A 19096-nucleotide genomic window follows, 5' to 3' on the forward strand; every position below is an offset into this window, starting at 1 on the left:
ATCAGAATATACTCCGTTTGTTATGATGATACACGGACGTGAGCGTGATTGCTCTGTTGCAGATCTGACAGTGGAGCTAATGGCTCATGAACAACTTCTAGTCAAGCAAAATGATAATCTCCTAACTGAAGGAGTAGCTGTGAACCTCACCCAACGTTCTCCAAGTTCGCTCCAGGAAGTTACTAACGAAGAAGACGACTCTGTTTCTGAAACCAGAAAACAGAGTCGAACAGAGCAATTTTCACAGCCTGTTTTTCCTTCCTCCAATGCTTATACTAATCAAAACAGAGGTCATGGACGCTCTTTTACACGCTACAATCGAGGAAGAGGACGTGGAAACAGAGCTAATGTTCACTGCCAGTTATGTTTCAAGTTTGGCCATGATGTCACTACCTGTTGGCACCGGTTTGATGAAAACTTTGTGCGTAGCTTGCCACCTCCACAACATGTGCCATATTCTCAGTTCTTTCAACAGCAGCAACCTCAAAACACACGATCATTTCAGTATGTCAGGCCTTCAAATCAGCAACATGTCTTTTCAAATCAGCAACATGCCTTTGTTACTGCACAACAAGGACTGTTACCTACTCCAAATACCATACCACTGATGGAGTGGTTGCCAGACTCTGGTGCATCTAGCCATGTAACTGGAGGAGCACAAAACATCTCTCACAGCCAACAGCTAAATGGTTCAGACCAAGTTTTGATAGGAAACGGTCAAGGTTTGCCTATTACAGCCATAGGATCCTCTTCTTTTCTTTCTCCTCTTGATGCTACCACTTGTTTACATCTAAACAATTTATTGTTGGTTCCTTCTATTACTAATAATTTGATCTATTACTAATAATTTGATCAGTGTGAGTAAATTTGCTAGAGACAACTCAGTCTTCTTTGAATTTCATCCTAATGTCTGTTATGTCAAATCTCAGGTTTCACATAAAGTCTTACTTCAAGGAACTGTAGGAGCTGATGGTCTCTATCGTTTCTCTGACATTCATTTTACTTCACAAACTGATCCAGTGACCAGTAATAGTTGTCCTCCAATTAAGTGCCTGTCTACAGTTACTGATTCTTGTAATTTTCAGTCTGATCGTGCTCCAGTTTACAGTAGTGTTGATTGTAAAAATAGTTGTGTCAACACTGAAAATAGGACATTGTGGCACTGTCGTTTAGGACATCCACACTTTGATTCTCTCAAAAATGTATTGAAAACTTGCAATATTCCTTTAAGTAATAAAGTAGCTGGAGAATTATGCTCTTCTTGTTGTGTTGCAAAGGCTCATAGACTACCTTCATCACCTTCTACCTCTCACTATAAATTTCCTTTTGAATTGGTGTTCAGTGACTTATGGGGACCATCACCCTTCAAATCTACTCTTGGGAATAACTACTATATATCATTTGTTGATGCCTGCACACGGTATACTTGGATTTATCCACTTAAACAAAAATCTGATGCTATTTCCATTTTTAAACAGTTCCATGCAATGATTAAAAACCAATTTCAAACTTCCCTTAAGTCATTTCAATCCGATTGGGGTGGGGAATTCAAAACTTTTACCCAATATCTAACACTTCACGGGATCCATCATAGAGTCACTTGTCCTCATACTCATCACCAAAATGGTGTTGTTGAAAGAAAGCATAGGCATATTGTTGAAACAGGTCTTGCATTACTTGCACACTCTTCCCTTCCCATGATCTATTAGGACTATGCATTTACCACAGCCACATATCTCATAAACATATTTCCCTCTTCTTCTATTGATTTTACTGTTCCATACACTAAACTGTTCAATAAAAATCCAGATTATACCTCCCTAAAAGTTTTTGGGTGTACATGTTTTCCTTTGCTTCGACCTTATAATAATTATAAACTGGAATATCGATCAAAGGAATGTGTGTTTCTTGGTTATTCTTCCAACCATAAAGGTTACTTGTGTCTTAGTCCTGATGGCAGAATTTACATATCCAAGGATGTACTCTTCAATGAACATAGATTTCCTTTTACCTCTTGGAAAAACAATACATCCTCTCCCACTTTACAACCCACCTCTACCTCTGTTCCCCTTACTATTCTTTCCCCACATTTATCCTCTCCACCAAATGCCCCATTTCTGCCTCAGCCCTCTTCCCCATTACCCATACAGTCACTGCACACCAATGATCCTCCTCCCTCAAGTCAGCATACACCCCTTTCTCCTATTATTGGAGATCAATCCCCTGTTAGACAGCCTGTTGATGTCAGTCCAATTCCTTCTCCATCCTCTCCAGTTCACACTTCATCTTTATCTTCCACATCCTCATCTTCTGAGTATGTACCATCAGGTTCCCTTCACACCTCTTCTCCTCCTCGTTCTATTATTACCAGGTCCAAAACTATGGCTAGAAATTTGGCTCTTCTCACTCATCTTGAACCAACTACAGTCAAACAGGCTCTCAATAGTCCTCATTGGTTAAAGGCTATGGAAATTGAATATGATGCTTTACAATCTAACAAAACTTGGTCTCTTGTTCCTTTACCTGTTGGCAGAGAAGCTGTTGGATGCAAATGGGTTTTTAAAGTAAAGGAAAATTTAGATGGCAGCCTTAACAAATATAAAGCAAGGTTGGTTGCTAAAGGGTTTCATCAAAGACCTGGTTTGGATTATACAGAAACTTTTCCCCCTGTCATCAAGCCTGTAACTGTTGGGACTATGCTTACAATTGCTCTTACCTATGGCTGGACACTAAGACAGCTAGACATCAACAATGCTTTCTTAAATGGAACTCTACAAGAAGAGGTGTACATGCAACAACCTCCTGGGTTTGAAAGTGATGACAAGTCCTTAGTCTGCAGACTACATAAATCCCTCTATGGTCTCAAACAAGCCCCAAGGGCTTGGTTTGACAAACTCCAGGATACTTTGCTCTCATTTGGTTTTCAAGGCAGTAGATGTGATTCTTCTCTCTTCATTTATTATTCCGGTCCTCAACGCATTTATATGCTTGTTTATGTTGATGATATAATCATCACTGGGAATGATGACAACTTCATACAGTCCCTAATTTCTCGGCTTCATTCCATTTTCTCTCAAGGATTTGGGTGCCCTGGACTACTTTTTGGGAATTGAAGTCAGAAGACAGTCCCCTGGATCTCTCTTCCTTACTCAAACAAAATACATTAGAGAGCTTCTTCACAAAACTAATATGTTTGAAGCTAAGGCTATCTCCAGCCCCATGCCCTCTAGCTGCAAATTATCCAAGTTTGGCTCCAATTACTTTGAGGATCCTGGCTTATATCGATCAGTGGTTGGAGCTCTCCAATATGCTACCATTACAAGACCTGAAATCAGTTTCTCAGTTAATAAAGTGTGCCAGTTCATGAGCCAACCTCTTGTGGATCATTGGAAAATAGTCAAAAGAATTCTCAGATATCTCCAAGGTACTATATGCTTTGGTCTCTCTTTGACTGCAGCTCAAACACCTCACTCGGATGCTCTATTTCACTTGGCAGCCTTTTGTGATGCTGATTGGGGTAGTGATCCTGATGATAGGAGGTCTACCTCTGGTGCTTGTGTATTCCTAGGTCCAAATCTCATCTCTTGGTGGTCTAAGAAGCAGCCTCTTGTAGCAAGATCCACGGCTGAAGCTGAATATCGCAGCATGGCTTTAGTTTTCTCTGAAATTCTGTGGCTGCAATCATTATTCCAAGAATTGAATCTGCCTATTTCTGTTCCTCAGGTTTACTGTGACAACTTGAGTGCTGTAGCACTTGCTCATAATCCCATTCTTCATGCTCGCACCAAGCATCTTGAGTTGGATCTTGATTTTGTACGTGAGAAGGTTTTACTCAAACAGATCTCTGTTGCTCATGTCCCTGCTTCAGACCAGATAGCTGACATTTTTACTAAGCCACTCTCTCCAGATCCCTTTGCTCTTTTTCGTGCCAAACTCACAGTCCTGGATTCTGCCTTGCAGCTCCAGCCCTGATGAGTTTGTGGGGGAGTATTAGCATAGCTTCCTGCTATAGGTTTCATTGTATTAGACTCTAGCTTATATAAATGTGTTAGTGTATTTCTGAGTTAGTTAGAGTGACAGCTGTAAGCTAAGTGTGTGACAGCTGTAAGCTTCAATGCTGAGTCATCAGTTTGTATTTTGTATATATATCATCTTGTATCTGAAATGTATCGTCACTTTTCATTCTTCAATAATACAAATGGGTTCTTTTCAGATTGCTCTCTTCTCTCTCTCTCTTTCTCTCAGATCTTCTTCTCTCTTCTCCATGCAACTCTCAGATTTCTAATATTTCCTTATTTTTAGGAATTTTAAAGCTGATTAGTTTGTAATTAGCAATCCTTATTTTTATCTTTAGAAACTTTACTTGTTTTTAGGAGACAAATATCGTTATCTTTATCTTTGCTTTTAATAGGATTTGAATCTTGTTAGGATATTTTCTTATTTTTTAGTAGATTTATTTCTGATTTAGTTTGTATTAGGATTTAATTTTTGAATTTGGATTGTGAAAAACCTATTTAAAGGCGAATTATCAATGAGATTGGGGACAAGCATTTTATTCATAATTTTGAGAGCTTTTCTCTTTGATTTCTTAAAGAATTATCGATCTTATCAAAATTTTTCTGTGGCGTTCACCCTTCGACTTATCAAACGAATTTCATCCACCGTTTGTGGCTTCTTCGACGAATTGCGGGCTTTCAACCTTAAACCTGAACATAGAAACGGTCTTCGGCGAAGATACTTATTCGTTAACAGATCTCGTCGTTCTCGCCTTCTCGGCGAGGTTCACATCATTTGGTATCAAGAGCCTTAGTTTTATTCTCAAGTTTTTCTATCCTTTACTTTCTATTACTCTTTGATACCAAATGATGCGAACGTCCCCGAGAACAACGAGATTAGTTAACGAATAAGGATTCGAGGACCGTTTCTATGTTCATGTTTAAGGTGGAAAGATCGCGGTTCGTCGAAGACGCCACAAACTATGGTGGAAATCCGTTTGATAAGTTGAAGGGTGAATGCGACGGAAGAATTCTAATAAGTTCGATAATTCTTTATGAAACCTATGAGAAAAACTCTCAAAATTATGAATAAAATGCTTGTTCTCATTCTCATTGAGTTCGCCTTTAAATAGGCTTTTTACAATCCAAATTCAAAAATAAAATCCTAATGCAAACTAAATCAGAAATAAATTTACTAAAATAAGTAAATATCCTAACAAGATTCAAATCCTATTACAGGCAAAGATAAAGCTAATGATATCTTTTTCCTAAAAATAAGGAAAGTTTCTAAAGATAAAAATAATGATCACTGGTTACATTTTAATCAGCATTAAAACTCCTAAAATTAAGGAAGCAATTATATTTAAATAAATGTAATAATTTAAGAAAGATTGTGATGGAGAACTTGGCAACCAATCAAATTCGAAAATCTTCCGAAATATGCCAATTATTATGAAGTCAAATCTCTTGAAAATGTGGGCCAAGCTGAATGTGATTTAAACCAGATTTCATGAATCTGCCCATTGAGTGTTTCATTGAATTCTTTTTTTTCAGATCCCAAATTTCACCAAATCAGACTTGGACGGCACCCGTTAACACTGTTCCTAAATTGACATCAAGAAAACCCCAAGCTTTACTCAGCTCAAACACCCTTCAAATCTCAAAATCCCAAGAATTCTTCAAACTTTGGAGAGATAATATCTTTCTCTCTAAAGCTTCTTACAAGGATATGTTTGGTGGGTTTTGCTTTAGGTGAGATTCTAAGCACTTTTCATGTTGGAACTTTTTGGTTTCATCCACTAGAACTCAAACTAGGTTTCAAGCTTTTCTTCACTCTTCCAACATTGGTGTTCTCGGTTGAGGGAGATGAAAGTGTCTTGGTGACTTGCTTTTCTTCACTATGTTTTTGTGCTTAATGACTTGCTTAATATCACTTAAACTTGGGTTGACTAAGTCAACACTTATGGTGTGGTCTATTACTCGTTTGACCTTTCTTTTAATCTAATTCTAGCCAATTCACTTACCATTTCTAGACATGTGTTTTAATCTCATATTCATCATAAAAATAGTTTCTCTATACACTATTTTCAAGTTTCGGGTAACTTTTGCCTATTTGCTTTTTTACCCAAAAATATTCTGTAAATGCACTTTTATCTGAAAAGTTTCTTAAATTGTAAAATTAGATTCTGTATCTAATTCATCTCATCTACTCATGGTAAAATTCCTAATTACTCATTATACTGGTTTGGGTTATTATACCTCCCTCCACATTTTATATTTTAAATAGTTTTATTACTGTTTTATCTATTTATTTATTTACTTACTTTTTGAGTAGGAAGCAGTTCGTAGGGCTACCATAGCACAGAAATTTATACCAGTATTCATGGGTAGTGCTTTCAAAAATAAGGTAAGCATTGAACATCCTTCAGTTCGTATATGTATTTTGTGCTGCATAGTCATTAGTACTACCTTCTTTATTCCTCCCCATTATCTGGTTAATGCATAGTATTCTTTTTGTTTTTAGTTTTAACTAAATGTTCCGATTATGATGTAATTTAGTTTGGGTCTTCCAAAGATTTTATTTTTGAAATTAAATTCATTTGTAGCATTGTTGTCTGCAACCTTCCTGAGATACACACAACTATCATAATGACTACGAATACGCATCAATGATCACTTATATGTCATGCCACAGTTCAGGCTTTCTGGGTCTGTTCACATGTTGGGCAAGCCCTAATTTAAATACAATTTACTTTAGAACCTCAAACAATAAATAATAAAAGAAAGAAATATATCATTCTGATAAAATCTACTTAGAATACCGCTGTTTTTGAAGTTAGCTATTATATAAGCTTCTACATTCCTTTACTGTGGTTATGTAGTGGAAATATTTAATATGTCTGTTTCTGCTTTTTCCCCCCTCTTCGATCTATCTAAAGCTGGCAACTTTTGCTGTATTAAGGCTGTTACAGAAAATTTCTAATGGATTGTTGTTTGTTTGAATTTATTAATTTTTCCTTTTTAGTATTTATCTCTTCTAGCTTGATATGTGATATTTGAACTGGGTCGGCCCTATCTCTTCTAGCTTGAGTGTGATATTGTTTGTATTGTCCTCTTGATATGAGACATAATATTCTTTATGCTTTCTTAAAATGCCTCTTGATACTAGTTGTGATTTTCATAATCAATTCATCTCTAGCATGCTTTCCTTGCTCTCCAGTCCCAAGTCTCAACCCCCCAAAATATTCTCTAGTATGTATTCTTATACACACAGGCATGCCTAAACACAATGTAATTTATCCAAATGATCCAAACTTGAACATTCTAGTTTTTCATGCATACTCATCACTTTTGTTTATGTCATTATCTTCTGTCTCATAAATTTTCATCTTCTGTAACTGGTACAGGGTGTGCAGCCACTTCTGGATGGTGTAATTAATTATTTACCATGTCCAATTGAAGTTTGTAATTACGCCCTTGACCAAACTAAGAATGAAGAGAAGGTACCTGATCCGTAGAAAGTTTATCCTTGTTTTGCTTTAATAGTATATCATGATTATCATAAATTGCAAATTTTGTTTTGGATTTGAAGGCCAAATTTTAAAATAAATGAATCATAAGATTCACTTTTAAAATGATAAAATTTGCTTTGAATGTGTGTTCTACATCATAAAACATAACTCTCATCGTTCTTAAAGTGAAAAATATCAATATCAGACTTAATAATGCATGTATAGTAACATTGTAAGTCACTAACCAGAAAAGAAAATGATACTCTAAAATTGAAATTAGCATAGTCAAGACTAAAATCATGGTAATAGTCAAATTTCTTTAAAATTTGAAAATATAAATCACTACTTATTAAAAGAAACATTAAATTACAAAAGTTTAGGTCCCTCTCTTCTTGCTAATAAACTTATTGTTTAATTAAAAAATGTAAATGTGTATGATTTCAAGATAGAGTTGAGAAATCAAAGATACGGTAAAAAGTAAATTTTGCATTCAGGTTGTGCAGAACCCCACCTTGGTTTGATGCGATTTGACTGAATTTTCCAGAAACAGGAATTGCTGTAATGAATTTAACTGATTACGGCAATTATCTGAGATTGATTCATGCAATCTCATGATCTGGAGAGATTATATTCATAATGAATTGTGATATGCATGTTTAAGATAGCCATGGTTGCTATACTATTCTTTAATCCAAACAAAAATATATTATTGGGTTACTCTAATAGTCTATGCTTGTCTAGGTTGAGTTGCGTGGAAGTCCTGATGGGCCACTTGTGGCATTGGCTTTCAAGTTGGAGGAAGGGCGATTTGGTCAGTTAACATATCTAAGGTACCTCTCACCTTAGAAGTCGGTTATTTCCATTTTAAACTGTCTAATTTGTCTTTTATATATATTGATCTTCTGTTTTGAATGTGTTAAGCTTTCAATACATGACACATAAGCTAATGGATACTTATATATTTTTTGGGTGAAGAATCTACGAGGGTGTCATTCGGAAGGGTGATTTTATTATTAATGTAAACACCGGAAAGAAGATCAAGGTAAGTTTAAGGCTCTTAACTGTGCTATTTTGATTACATTAGACTTCTTCATCTGGGTATTTATACAAGATACTAATAACTCCATTCATTCATTTGGATCTCTCCTCTTTCTCTTGAACTTTTTTGTTTTCTGAAGAGAGGAAACAATATATGCATCTCTATGAGGTGATCCATTAAAAATAAACAGTACAACAAAGAGTGGTATTGGTTTTAGTTTTTTATTGCTCAATATGAGGCAATAAAAGATTGAATGTAGTATTATTCACTAGTCAGAGTCAGATCTATGGCATGTTTGAGACAATAAATGAATTTGTGGCTGAAGCCTTTCTTTTGTGAATACAGGTTCCTCGCTTGGTTCGGATGCATTCGAATGAGATGGAGGTTAGTTTTTAGACTTTCATTATGATTAGTGGATCTTCCTATTGAATTGAGCTTCCTATTGAATTGAGTTAAATGTAAAAGAATACGTTGTGTATTGATCTGTGTCAGGGAGTTACAATATATAGAGACCCTAATGGGCTTAAGTGTAAGGCCCAAACCTAATCCAAACCTAATCCTAATACAGTCAGAATACAGTCAGACTATTTACGGATAAGACAGAATCCAATCATATCTAATCAAATCTAATCATATCATATCTAATATTCTAACACTCCCCCTCAAGCTGGTGCGTATATATTATGAGCACCAAGCTTGTTACAAATGTATTCAACCCGAGGACCTCTAAGAGCTTTAGTGAAAACATCTGCTAGTTGATTAGACGAGTTGACAAAAGCTGTCTTGATTTCTCCTGACTGAATCTTTTCCCGAATGAAGTGACATTCAATCTCTATATGTTTGGTCCTCTCATGAAAAACAGGATTAGAGGATATATGTAGCGCAGCTTGATTATCACAGATGAGTGTCATGGGTTGTTTCTGTTCACAAAGATGAAGCTCCTGAATCAACTGCTTTAACCAGATCAACTCACAGGTAGTATTTGCCATTGCACGATACTCAACTTCTGCACTAGATCGGGAAACAACAGGTTGTTTCTTACTTTTCCATGAGATTAAGTTTCCTCCGAAGAAGACACAATAACCAGAAGTAGAGCGTCTGTCCGAGGGTGATCCTGCCCAATCGGCATCTGAGTAACCACAAATTTCTGTATTTCCCTGATCCGAATACAACAAACCTTTTCCTGGTGCTCCTTTGATGTATCGGAGGATCCTCACAGCAGCATCCCAATGTGAATCACAAGGGGAATCAAGGAATTGACTGGCCGTACTGACAGTGAAAGAAATATCTGGCCTAGTCACAGTAAGATAATTGAGCTTCCCAATTAGCCTCCGATAACGTCCAGGATCAGATAACGGCTCCCCCTGTCCGGGTAATAACTTGACATTAGGATCCATAGGTGTATCAACTGGTTTACTCCCCATCATACCAGTTTCTTCTAGGATATCCAAGGCATATTTCCTTTGACAGATAGAAATGCCCTGTCTTGATTGCGCCAACTCAATTCCCAAGAAGTAACGCAGCTTCCCAAGGTCCTTTGTTTGAAATGTACTAAACAAATGCTGTTTTAACTGACGAATTCCGTCTTGATCACTTCCGGTGAGAATGATGTCGTCAACATAGACTAACAAATAGATACACTTATCAGGAGATGTAATCCTATAAAACACAGAATGGTCAACTTTACTGCGGATTAAGCCAAACGCCTGAACAGCAGAACTGAAGCGACTGAACCATGCTCGAGGAGACTGCTTGAGACCATATATGGATTTCCGAAGACGACACACCTTTCCAGACTCCCCCTGAGCAACAAAACCAGGTGGTTGCTCCATCTAAACTTCTTCTTGTAAATCACCATGAAGAAAGGCATTTTTGATGTCAAGTTGAAGGAGTGGCCAGTGACGAACAGCAGCAAGGGCAAGAAAGAGGCGGACTGACGCCATCTTAGCGACCGGAGAAAATGTATCGCTATAATCAAGGCCAAAGATTTGAGTAAAACCCTTGGCAACTAAACGTGCCTTGAGACGATCAATATGGCCATCAGGTCCAACTTTCACAGTAAAAACCCAGCGACAACCAACTATAGACTTCTCTGGAGGAGCAGAAACAAGGTCCCAAGTGCCATTGGAATGAAGTGCAGTCATCTCATCAAGCATTGCTTGGCGCCACCCTGGATGGGAAAGTGCTTCACCTGTGGTCTTAGGAATAGAAATAGAAGAAAGACTAGAAACAAAGGTGAAATGAGGTGAAGAAAGACGGTCATAACTCAAAAAGGTATAAAGAGGATAAGGGTTACGAGTAGTACGTGTACCTTTTCTTTGAGAAATGGGAAGAGTCTCTGATGAAGGATCCGGAGGGGAAGAAGCAATAGCAGTGGGCGATGAGTCAGCAAGAGTCGAGTCGACAGGAGGCACAGTTTTGCGACGCTGATAGGTGAGAAGTGGACGGTCCTCAGGTATAGAAGCAATAGGTTGCTCATCTGGAATAGAAGCACCTGCAGCTGGCAAAGACAAGTCAAGAAAAGGGACAGGAAGTACATGATCAACATGTGACATCTGAGATGTGATAGAATTAAAGGGTTGGTGATCAAGAAAAGTGACATCAGCGGAAACTAAGTAACGCTTAAGGTCGGGAGAATAACAACGATAACCCTTTTGAAGACGAGAATAACCAAGAAAGATACATTGAAAGGCTTTGGATGTTAACTTATCCTTACCAGGATTGAGATCATGAACAAAACAAGTACAACCAAAGACATGTGGAGTTAGAGGATAAAGAGGAACATCTGGAAGCAATAGATTATGAGGAATGTCATTGTGGAGCACAGATGAAGGCATGCGATTGATGAGAAAACAAGAGATGAGTACAGCATCTGCCCAGAAGTGAAGAGGAACCTGCATATGAATAAGAAGGGTACGAGCAGTTTCAATGAGATGTCTGTTTTTACGTTCAGCCACCCCATTTTGTTGTGGAGTGTGAGGACAAGTAGTTTGATGTAAAGTACCTTGTGTGGCCAAGAAATTAGAAAAATCAATAGAAACATATTCCTTAGCATTATCACTACGTAGAATACGAATAGAAACACCAAATTGAGTATGGATCTCAGTAGAAAACTTTTTATAAATGGAAAATAACTCAGAATGATTTTTCATTAAATAGGTCCAAGTGCAACGGGAAAAATCATCAATAAAGGTAACGAAATACCGAAAACCTAAGACAGACAAGGTACGACTTGGACCCCAGATATCTGAATGAACAAGAGAGAAAGGGGCATCAGCTCGTTTATTGACTCGACTGGCAAAAGAGGAGCGTGTATGCTTCCCTTGTTGACATGACACACAATCTAAAGACTGAAGACCGGACAAAAGAGGAACCATTTTCTGCAACTTTGAAAGACTTGGATGACCAAGGCGACTGTGGATAAGTTGTGGAGATTCTGTGAGAGAGCATGCTACTGAAGGACGAGGCACATCCAGATAATAAAGCCCCCGTGACTCACGACCCACTCCAATCATTTTCCCCGTACCCGGATCCTGCACAGAAACAGAATGGTTAGAGAAAGTAATGGTGCAAGTGAGGGATTGGATCAACTTACTAATAGAAATTAAGTTATAAGGGATGCCAGGAATGTAATAGACAGATGTCAGGGCCAAGGTAGAGGTCGGACGAGCTTGTCCAATCCCACGAACTGGGGCTTTGGTTCCATCCGCAAGGGTCAAAGACGGTAAATGATCAGAATAAGTAAGAGATGTAAAGAGTTCCTTATTACCACAGAGATGATCGGTAGCACCGGAGTCAAATATCCAAGTGCCAAGTGATGTAGAATGAGAAACACAAGCAACGGGATTACCAGTATAAGGCTGAGACTGAGGAGAAGCCTTCCTGAGAGGGGTTTGGAGTGCAGCACAGTTCGAACCTGAACCAAATGATGCTTTGTCTGACTGAGCTATATTTGCAACAATAGAAGGAGAGTTAACCTCCGAGAGATCAGGAGATGTTGCTGCCATTTAAAGATAAAATATAAAAGCCGTAAACGAAGGCAAACGATATCCAATCAAGAAGAACCACGCGTCTAAGGTCAGACCCACAGAGAAACAATCACAGATCCAGAAAGGGGAGGAGAAGGCGAGCTTCTCTGTCCAAGGCCGGCCGGAAAAAGCCGCCGGAATAGTGCTCACGAGCCGGCAGAAGGTGGCGCGTGAAGCCCACGCGCAGTGAAGACAGGTGGCGCGTGACGGCGCGTGGGATATGCGGTGCTGACCGGACCACCACAGACCTGGTCGCCGGGAAGAGAGGGTCCTGATCGCGTGAAGTTTGGTCGGAAAAGTCGCCGGAAAAAGTCTCCGGTTGCCTGAACAGTGATTCTGACGGCGGGCGGTGGTTCCGGTGGCCGTCGGAGGTGCTGACGCGTTTGGAAAAATCACTCAGAGGCTGTTTACAGCCCTAGAAGGCTTGCCGGAAGGACGCACGGCAAGAAAGAGGACTCCTAAGCAGTGGGCTTAGGTTTTTAAAGCAAAAAACAAGGTTTCTAAGCGGAAGCGAGGGTTCCTAGAACGAAAGAGCTCTGATACCAAGTTAAATGTAAAAGAATACGTTGTGTATTGATCTGTGTCAGGGAGTTACAATATATAGAGACCCTAATGGGCTTAAGTGTAAGGCCCAAACCTAATCCTAATACAGTCAGAATACAGTCAGACTATTTACGGATAAGACAGAATCCAATCATATCTAATCAAATCTAATCATATCATATCTAATATTCTAACAAATTGAATGCCTATGGAAACGTATTTTTTTTTTTTTTTGGCGGGAGTAAGTGTTATTGTTGGGTAGGTTATAACCTATGATTTATATTGATGAAGAGTGTTAGAGAAGTATAAAAGCTATTAATGTAGCATCACCTAACAGCTTAAACTGTTGGGTTGAATTGGTTTTTTACATAGTATCAGAGAGCCTTGGTGTCACGGGTTTGATCCTCACCTCCCCTCATTCAGTTAATAATTAATTAAGTCTTTTGGAGTTTCTTAGCATAGGTAGGTGAGCCAATGCATTGTCCACCCTTCAAGCCCAGCGAGTTCTTGTGTGAGGGGACGTGTTAGAGAAGTATGAAAATCATTAATGTAATCTGATACAGCCCAACCCACTAAAGTATACAAAAGAGATAAAAATAGAGGAGTTTGGGCCTCTACTGTGGCCTCTGCTGTTGCTGCCTCTGCTGACTCAGTAACAAATGTCCATTCTACCCCCCAACAGAATGTAGAGCTGGCAACAATCCGTTAAGAAGGGAAGCATGGTGCTGTAGTGGGTGTCGAGTAGCATTTTCGGGACTCGAATCTTGGGAGAGTGTGGAGTCTCTCGAATTACTCCTCATTATCATTTCTTTATGTTTCCTTTTTTATCTTTTCCATTGAATGTAATTTTGCTGTTAGAGATATTGAGAGTGGAATACTGTAAATTGTCTCAGAGAGTGTTTAATTTCCAAAGTGTAATACAGATACAGATCCATCAATATATCAATTTGTGTCTCTTTTCCAGAATTTCCTGTGCGAATTGATTTTATTAGTGAGTGGTCTGTATCAAGTGGTATCAGAGCTCCGATCTAGGAGCTCTATGGATGGTAGCGTTCTTGGAGGAAGGACAACGCAGGAATGAAGAAAGGCAAGAAACAGTAGCACGTCGAATGGAAGCTACTGAGCTGAGTTTGGCTGAAGTGTTGCGTCGTTTGGACACGATGACCCAGACGATGCGCGAGAGGGACGATCGTAGCCGATCAGTAAGTAGAAGGTCAAGGCATAGCAATCACGAATACGAAGGGAATGGGGACGGTGACAGGTTCGAACGGAGGAGGACCCCTTTGAATCATAACCATCGACGGCTCGAAATTCCCACATTTTCAGGTGAGGATGCTTACGGTTGGTTAAGCAAGGTCAAGAGGTATTTTGTCATGAACGGTGTAGAAGAGGCAGAGAAGATTATAGCCGTTATGGTGGTTCTTGAAGGGGAAGCATTACATTGGTACCAGTGGTGGGATCTAAATGTAACAAACACGAATTGGGCACAATTTCGTAGAGAGCTCCGTAGTCGTTTTCAGCCTGATATCCTTGACAACCCTTATCGTGCCCTGTATACCTTGAAGCAAACTGGAACCATGACTGAGTTCAGGATGGAGTTTGAGAAGGTAATAGGAGCGTTGAGATTTAAGGATGATGAGTTGCTCAATATTAGATATTAATGAGATATTAATTCTCTGGTTGTAGCTTATCTTGTTTGTACCAGACTTAGCTGATTTCTTTCTCCCGTACAAGCTGTGCCAGCTGTTAGTTTGTTATAGGACATATATTAGTTTGTTAGAATTGTTGACTCAGCAATTGGGTTAGCTCTAGTCTATATATAGTGCTCTCTATTCTTTCTCTTGTAACGATTCATTTTCTGAACTTTGTGCTAATAAGAAAGGTAATTTCTCAGATCTAGCTCACTCTAGTTTATCTCATTTTCTTTCCATGATCAAATTCTGATACTCAAAGGTGCTTTGCTGAACGGAGTTAAAACCAGCATTCGTGAAGAGCTGCTAATGTATCCAACGTTAGGTTTGACAGAGATGATGAAGCTATCAGTGAATATTGAGAAAAGGAACCAGGCTTGGTGTGAAGAAGGAATTGGGCCAGCGAGTGGAGCCCACTTGGCTAGAACCATCAAACAAAATTCAGCTCATCGAATGGGCCTGGGCCCAACTGACTCAAAATTAGGAACCCAACCACTATCGGGCATGGGTATACCTAATTCGAGATCTATTAGCAATGAAAATTCCAGAATGACGAACGTAACAAAGGGGTCTGCAATCCCTAACTCTTATGAAATTGCGGGTCGTATGCAGGAAGGTCAAGGGAGCACAAGAAAAATGGCATATGCTTCAAGTGCGACGAGAAGTGGAATCCTGAGCATAAGTACAAGGTGGGACAACTTCATTTGCTGATACTCGAAGACGAAGAGGGAGTTGAAACACAAGACGATCCACCAGACTCAACACAAGAGGTAACCGAGAAGGACGAGGAAGTAGTGTTGCAGCTGTCAATGCAAAGCCTTATGGGGCTTTCGTCGAATCAGTCGTTAATGGTATGGGGGGAGATTTCGTCGAATCAGTCGTTAATGGTATGGGGGGAGATTCAGGGAAAGAAGGTTGTCGTTTTAGTGGACAGTGGTGCTTCGAGTAATTTTATTCGAAGGGAGTTGGTGCATGCGCTTGGGTTGGAAGTGACGGAGACTCCCACATACCAAGTGGCAGTCGGCGATGGACACAAGGTCAGTTGTAGAGGGGTATGTTTTGGGGTCACGGTTAACATATAGGGGACTTTGATTACACAAGATTTGTACCTATTTGAGTTGGGAGGAGCTGACCTAGTACTTGGGTTGGAGTGGTTGACTGGATTAGGAGAAATCAAAGCTAATTTTAAGGAGTTGACTTTGAAATACAGAGAAGAAAGTAGGGAGATATTAATAAGAGGTGACCCCTCCTTATGCAGATCCATTTGCTCTTTGAAGTCTATTGTCAAAGCCTTTCGGAACGAGGGTCAAGGTTTTTTGTTGGGTTCTGGAGAATCTTGCCAGAAACAAGATAATGAGTCAATCTCGTGGAGGGAGCTTGAGGTACTGTTACTAGAATATGAGGATTTGTTCAGAGAACCCCAAGGTCTTCCTCCTAGCCGTACACAAGACCATGCCATCTTGCTCAAGCCTGGGAGTCAGGTACCCAACATTCGGCCCTACAGGTATCCTCACTACCAAAAATCTGAAATTGAAAGATTAGTTGTTGAATTGCTTGATAATAGAATGATTAGACACAATGTTAGTCCCTATTTGAGTCCAGTAATTCTAGTAAAAAAAAAAAGATGGTAGTTGGCGGGTATGTGTTGATTATAGGGCACTCAACAAGTTGATTTTCCCAGACAAATTTCCTATTCCAGTAGTAGATGAGTTGTTGGACGAATTAGGAGGGTCAATAGTGTACACCAAACTGGACCTTAAATCTGGGTTCAACTAGATCAGAATAAGGGAGGAGGACATCCCAAGATTGCTTTTAGGATGCACGAGGGTCATTATGAGTACTTGGTGATGCCGTTTGGCCTCACCAATGCACCCTCTACCTTCCAAGCCCTTATGAATGATGTATTAAGACCATTTCTCAGGAAGATTGCTTTAGTATTTTTTGATGATATTCTTATATATAGCAAGAGCCGTGAAGAGCACCTAGTTCATCAGAAACAAATTTTTCAAGTACTTCGTAAGCATGTACTGCTGGCTAATAAGAAGAAATGTAGTTTTGGTAAAAGTCATGTAGAGTATTTGGGGCACATTATATCAGCTGAAGGAGTTCGGGCAGATTCAAATAAAATTAGTACAATGGTTGATTGGCCAACCTCAAAGAATGTTAAGGCTTTGAGGGGTTTCTTGGGACTCATTGGATAATACAGAAAATTTGTCAAGGACTATGGAAAAATTGCCAAGCCTTTGACTGATTTGCTGAAGAAGAATGGGCTTAAATGGGATCATCTTGCTGAACGGTCTTTTACACAATTGAAAGAATTAATGAGTACAGTACCATTTCTTGCACTTCTGGACTTCTCTAAAGTTTTTACAGTAGTAACAGATGCTTCAAGGAGGGGTATAGGAGCAGTCTTGACACAAGATGATAGGCCTCTGGCTTTCATCAGCCAAAGTTTCTCTCCACGGGCTCAAAATAAATCAGTATATGAAAGGGAGTTGATGGCTATTGTGTTTGCAGTGCAGAAATGGAGATACTATTTGATGGGTAGGCACTTCATAGTAAAAACTGACCAAAAGAGTTTGAGGTTCCTTTCTGAGCAACGAATTCTGGGAGAAGACCAACAAAAGTGGACCTAAGTTATTGGGATATGATTTTGAAATCCAGTATAATCCTGGAAGACAAACTCAGGTTGCTGATGCTCTTTCTAGGCAGATGCATATGACTATGGTTTCTCAAGTGTAACTACCTGACTTAGCTCAATGGGAGGCTGAGGTTCAACTTGATCCACTACCTGACTTAGCTCAATGGGAGGCTGAGGTTCAACTCGATCCAAAGCTCAGAAAAATTATGCACGACCTCATTATTGACCCTGAACAACATGTAGGGTTTAAGTTGAAGGAAAGGAGACTGTTTTTTAAGGATCGGTTAGTTTTATCGCGGGAATCCAGATTTATACCTCTCTTGCTCAAAGAGTTTCATGACTCATCCGTAGGGGGTCATTCTGGTTATTTCCGAAACTATAAGAGGATTGCTGGTTTAATCTATTGGGAGGGTATGAAGCGCACAATTAAGAAATATGTAGCATCTTGTGAGGTCTGCCAACAAAATAAGATTCAAAATCTTTCACCTACAGGGTTGTTACAGCCCCTCCCAATACCCACTAGAGTTTGGGTTGATATCTCAATTGACTTTGTGGGGGGACTGCCACGAGCTTATGGTGTAGATACAATTTTTGTGGTGGTGGGTCGTCTCTCCAAATATGACCATTTTCTGTCCTTAAGTCACACTTATATATCTAAAGATGTTGCTGAGTTGTTTATTAAAGAGATCGTTCGACTTCATGGTTTCCCTCTCACCATTGTCTCGGATAGAGAGAGAGTATTTTTGAGCACGTTTTGGTCAGAATTATTCAAGAGTGCTGGCACTAAGTTACATTATAGCACTGCTTATCACCCACAAACTAATGGTCAAACAGTAGTGGTTAATCGCTGTTTGGAGACATACTTGAGGTGTTTTTGTAGTCCTAAACCCAAAAGCTGGCCTAAATGAGTACATTGGGAAGAATTCTGGTACAACACCACCCACGAGGACTCAACTGATATGACCCCATTCAAGGCTTTATATGGTAGTGATCCTCCAAACATTTTTAACGAGGTTCAGACTAGCTCAACTTTGATGCTGTTTGCCAGCTCCTTCATGAACACGATGTTGTTTTAAATGACTTACAGCAGCAGCTTTCAAAAGCTCAAAATCGCATGAAGGTGCAAGCTAACCAACATAGGAGGGATTTGCAATTATCTGTTGGGGATTTCGTTTACTTGAAATTACAGCCTTACAGGCTCAAGACTATTGCAAGAAAAGTTAATGAAAAGTTAAGCCCAAGGTATTATGGACCTTATCCAATCATGGATCGTATTGGTGAATCAGCTTAAAAACTTCAGCTGCCAGATGATTGCAAGGTCCACCCTGTGCTCCATGTGTCACTTCTTAAGCCAGCAGGGTGTCCTAGGCCTAATTCACAGCCCCTGCCATTTGTCTTAACGGAGGAATGGGAGTTAAAAGTGGAACCAGAAACCTTGATGCATTGGAGACGTTCCAACAAGGGATTTCTGGAGGTGTTGATCAAGTGGTTTCATCTTCCTGAGTTTGAAAATACATGGGAGGATTTTTCAATCATCAATCGTCAATTCCCCAATTTCAACCTTGAGGACAAGGTTCTTAAAATGGGAGGGAGTATTGATACAGCCCAGCCCACTAAAGTATACAAAAGAGATAAAAATAAAAGAGT

The 19096-nt window shown here is 39.4% G+C and overlaps 1 protein-coding gene across 4 annotated transcripts in view; it reads left to right on the forward strand.

Annotated features, from left to right (window-relative positions):
• Nucleotides 1–19096, forward strand: part of LOC133313910 (elongation factor G-2, mitochondrial) — a 63221-nt gene that overhangs the window by 28882 nt on the left and 15243 nt on the right. For 3 of the 4 annotated variants that reach the window (XM_061515322.1, XM_061515324.1, XM_061515325.1), the window contains exons 5-9: nucleotides 6331–6402; nucleotides 7403–7498; nucleotides 8249–8337; nucleotides 8483–8549; nucleotides 8892–8930. In XM_061515322.1, the coding sequence (XP_061371306.1) occupies nucleotides 6331–6402; nucleotides 7403–7498; nucleotides 8249–8337; nucleotides 8483–8549; nucleotides 8892–8930 (363 nt within the window). The remainder of the gene's footprint in view (nucleotides 1–6330; nucleotides 6403–7402; nucleotides 7499–8248; nucleotides 8338–8482; nucleotides 8550–8891; nucleotides 8931–19096) is intronic. The other variant, XM_061515323.1, reaches the window with a different exon arrangement.

The sequence above is a fragment of the Gastrolobium bilobum genome, unplaced genomic scaffold (genome assembly GCF_033153095.1).
Source record: "Gastrolobium bilobum isolate Gb01-03AN ecotype WA unplaced genomic scaffold, APGP_CSIRO_Gbil_v1 utg3533, whole genome shotgun sequence".
NCBI classification, from domain to species: domain Eukaryota; kingdom Viridiplantae; phylum Streptophyta; class Magnoliopsida; order Fabales; family Fabaceae; genus Gastrolobium; species Gastrolobium bilobum.